The sequence below is a fragment of the Oryza sativa genome, chromosome 1, assembly GCF_034140825.1.
Source record: "Oryza sativa Japonica Group chromosome 1, ASM3414082v1".
NCBI classification, from domain to species: domain Eukaryota; kingdom Viridiplantae; phylum Streptophyta; class Magnoliopsida; order Poales; family Poaceae; genus Oryza; species Oryza sativa.
Window position 1 is genome coordinate 37,446,104 of NC_089035.1, and position 4,722 is coordinate 37,450,825.

General features: G+C 43.7%; 1 protein-coding gene across 1 annotated transcript; it reads left to right on the plus strand.

Annotated features, from left to right (window-relative positions):
• Positions 1-3,275, plus strand: LOC136355001 (uncharacterized; the record flags this gene model as incomplete). The annotated part of the gene is made up of 4 exons (XM_066306958.1): positions 1-1,033; positions 1,135-1,673; positions 1,815-2,587; positions 2,696-3,275. Coding segments are annotated over exons 1-4 (2,925 nt in total), but the record flags the coding sequence as incomplete, so codon positions are not given.
• Positions 3,276-4,722: the final 1,447 nt, after the last annotated feature.

The following is a 4,722-nucleotide window of genomic DNA, read 5'->3' on the forward strand; positions in this document are numbered from 1 at the left end:
ATGTACGCTGACCGGCGGTCCAAAGAGTTTATTGACGGCGTGCACTATTTTTTGAGAGTGGCCGAAGCTAACAGGCAAAGGGGTTTTATTTGTTGTCCATGCAATAAGTGTAAGAATCAGAAGGAGTATTCTGCATCCAGGACTATTCATTTCCACTTGTTTGAGTCGGGGTTCATGCCAAGCTATAATTGTTGGACATCCCACGGAGAGCAAGGTGTTGAAATGGAAGAAGATGAAGTGGAAGACGACAATATTCCGGACTTTGCTCAGTATGTTGGATTTGAAGGAAATCAAACGGGCGAGGAGGAAATAGCTGCTGATGGTAACGACGTTGCGGATGATCTTGGTCAGATGTTGCAGGACGCCAGGGAAGACTGCGAAAGTGAAAAGGAGGCCCATAAATTGGACAAGATGTTGGAGGACCACAGAACTTCGTTGTACCCAGGTTGCGAGCAGGGGCACAAAAAGTTGGATACCACTCTGGAGTTGTTGCAATGGAAGGCAAAAAATGGGGTTAGTGACAAGGCATTTGGCGATTTATTGAAACTCGTCAAGAACATTCTTCCGGGGGGAAACAAATTGCCCGAGACAACGTACGAGGCTAAGAAGATAGTCTGCCCGTTAGGACTGGAAGTTCATAAGATTCACGCATGTCCGAACGATTGTATCCTATATCGCGGTGAGGAGTATGAGAACCTAGAAGCATGCCCTGTTTGCAAAGCACTACGATACAAGATTAGACGGGACGATCCAGGAGAAGTTGACGGGCAGCTAACAAAGAAGAGAATTCCTGCTAAGGTGATGTGGTATTTCCCTATAATACCACGGCTAAGGCGTTTGTTCAGGAACAAGGGGAATGCTAGGATGTTGCGATGGCACGCTGAAGAGCGTCAACAGGACGGGATGCTGAGACACCCCGCCGATGGTTCGCAGTGGCGAAACATCGACAGAAAATTTAAAGAATTTGGAAAGGACGCACGAAACATACGGTTTGGTTTGAGTACGGATGGCATGAATCCTTTTGGAGAGATGAGCAGCGGCCATAGCACTTGGCCCGTTACGATGTGTATCTACAACCTCCCCCCTGGCTATGCATGAAGAGGAAGTACATAATGATGCCGATTATTATTCAAGGCCCCAAGCAACCTGGTAACGACATCGACGTGTACCTAAGACCACTGGTCGAAGATCTTAAACAGTTGTGGAAGAAGGAAGGTGTCCCCGTGTGGGACGAGGACAAACAGGAGGAGTTTAACCTACGAGCGCTGCTGTTCGTAACCATCAACGATTGGCCTGCACTTAGCAACCTATCCGGACAGTCCAACAAGGGGTACAAGGCTTGCACTCACTGTATGGATGAAACAGAAAGTACGTATCTTAAGCACTGTAGGAAGGTTGTATACATGGGTCATCGTCGATTCCTTGCAGCAAACCACCCGGTACGGAAGAAAGGCAAGCACTTCGAACATAAGGCCGACCACCGTACGAAGCCTAAACATCGCAGCGGGAAAACAGTGTTTGCTATGGTTAAAGATCTTAAAGTAGTGTTCGGAAAGGGGCCTGGAAGCCAGCATATAGAGAGCGAAGATGGTCACGCGGCGATGTGGAAAAAGAACTCTATATTTTGGGAGTTACCATATTGGGAATTCTTGGACGTACGCCACGCAATCGACGTGATGCACCTCACTAAGAACCTTTGCGTAAACCTTCTTGGCTTCCTAGGTGTATACGGAAAGTCGAAAGATACACTGGAAGCACGTAATGATCTGAAGCATATGGAACAACGCGGCGACCTTCACCCGGAACCAAAGGAGAAACGAAGCCATTACTTGAGTCCAGCCAGCTACACTCTTAGCAAGGCAGAGAAGGAAAGTATGTTTGAATGCTTGGAGAGCATAAAGGTACCGTCTGGATACTCCACGAATATCAAGCGAATAATAAGCACGAAGGAGAAGAAGTTCACAAACCTAAAGTCTCATGACTGTCACGTGTTGATGACACAACTGCTACCAGTTGTAATAAGGGGTATCCTTCCAGACAATGTCCGGGCAACAATAACAAAGCTATGTGCATTCATGAACGCAATTTCGCAGAAGGTCATCGATCCGGATAGATTAGAAGCCCTTCAGAATGAAGTGGTGCAATGTCTCGTCAGTTTTGAGTTGATATTTCCACCTTCATTTTTCAATATAATGACGCATCTGCTTTGTCACCTTGTGAAAGAGATCCGTATTCTCGGGCCTATGTACCTACACAACATGTTTCCTTTCGAGAGGTACATGGGCGTTCTGAAGAAGTATGTTCGTAACCGTGCTCGTCCAGAGGCAAGCATCGCCAAGGGTTATGGAACAGAGGAGGTCATCGAATTTTGCGTAGAATTTATCGAAGACCTTCGCCCAATCGGGGTATCTGAATCACGCCATGAAGGGAGACTACGGGGAAAGGGAACTCTCGGAAGGAAAGAAATAACGACGGTAGACAACAATTTATTCCGTAAAGCCCATTTCACTGTTCTGCAACACTCTTCATTGGTAGCTCCTTACATCGAGGAGCACTTGGCTCTAGTTCGCGCCAGGAACATCGGTAAGTCCGATGCATGGATTACACGGCATCACATTGATACTTTCCCCGCGTGGCTACGACAACATCTCATGGGTAACGAGTCGATCAACCAACAACTTGCCTTCCTGGCGAGGGGACCGTCTGGGTCGATCGCGACATTCCAGGGATATGAGATCAATGGGTACACATTCTACACGAGAGCCCAAGACATGAAGAGCACGAACCAAAACAGCGCTGTTCGTGTCGATGCCATGGGACACGATGGAACAACTGCCACGTATTACGGTGCCATCGAGGACATATGGGAACTTGACTATGGTCCTCTCAAGGTTCCTCTGTTCCGGTGCCAATGGGTTAGGTTGACTGGTGGAGGCGTAATGATTGATGACAGTGGGATGACAACTGTTGACCTTAACAAGGTTGGATACTCGGACGAACCTTTTGTCCTTGCCAATGATGTAACGCAAGTCTTTTTCGTGAAGGACATGTCTAGCAAAGGAAAGAAGGGCAGAGGGCCTGATGAGCCTAAGCGTCAAGTGGTTCTCCCAGGCAAAAGAAAAATCGTCGGAGTTGAGGATAAGACTGACGAGGATTACGATCAGTTGGATGGGCAACCCCCTTTCACGGTGACGATTGACCCTAGCATCCTCCTATCAAATGAAGACACCCCTTACTCACGCAGCGATCACAAGGAGGGAACAATAGTGAGGAGAAAGTACGTGCCGTAATTATTGTGTACACGATGTAAACTATTTTGGATGTATTGATTATCCATATAAATCAATTGATGTATGGCATATGTTAATTACGCACGATTATTAGAGGTTTCAACAAGTTTAAATCATGTATATGCTAGTTATATGTGATACTTACAATTTTTAAAAGTTTTAAATCACACAGGTGGCAATTTCATATGTATGTTAATTAGAGTTTTTAACATTTAATTTACTAGCATTCATATGCTAATTATAATTGACTAGAGGATTTTTAAAAGTTTTAAATCACGCAAGTGGCAATTTCATATGTTAATTAGAGTTTTTAACATTTAATTTACTATCATTCATATGCTAATTATAATTGACTGGAGAATTTTTAAAAGTATTAAATTTAATATATTTTTAAAACTATCATTCATATATTAGAGTTTTTCACAATTTAATTTACTATCTTTCATATGCTACTTATATATGACTATTCGAATTTTTAAAAGGTTTAAATCATGCATGTGGCATTTACATATGTTAATTAGAGTTTTTAGCATTTAATTTAATATAATTCCTACGCTAAGTACATATGATGATTACAATTTTTATTAATTTTAAATCATGCAGTATGTACATTAATATCTTAATTAGAGTTTTTACCAATATAATAATATCATTCATATATATGCTAAGAATATATATATATTGGAATTTTTATTAATTATAAGTCATATATTTGCTTATTACAATTTATCCACTTAATTTATTACAGACAAAAATAATTTTTCGAAGTAATTGTCATCAATCTTTGTACTTTAAATAATGTTAATGCATTAACTTCTATTTTATAAACACATATGTAAGCGAAAATCATATGCAGTGCTATAATCTTTAGTCCCGGTTCTTAACCCTAACCGGGTTTAAAAAGAATTTCGAAATAGCGGGAAAAGATATTTACTCCCGGTTGTTGAGAACAACCGGGACTAAGATATCTTTAGTCCCGGTTGTTGAGAACAACCGGGAGTAAAGAAAAGATCTTTAGTCCCGGTTGTTCTCAACAACCGGGAGTAAAGATTTTTTCTTTACTCCCGGTTGTTCTCAACAACCGGGACTAAAGATATCTTTAGTCCCGGTTGTTGAGAACAACCGGGAGTAAAGATCCAGGGGTATATATATTCCCGGTGCGCCCTCGTCTTCTTCACCAACACTTAAACGTTTTCGGCCGATCGATCTCTCTCGGCCTCTCTCCTTCGCCGCCACTGCCTAGGGCAAATCCCCGCGCCGACGCCGCCGTATCTCGCCGTCGTCTCGAGCTCGTCGTCCTCGCCGCCGCCTCCGCCTCCTCCGCTGCCGCCGCATCTCTGGGGTGAGAGCCGCCGCATCTCCCTTCATGCATCTCGATCTCTCCGATCTCGATCTCTCTCCGTCGCCTTCGACGCCGCCGCCTTCGACGCCG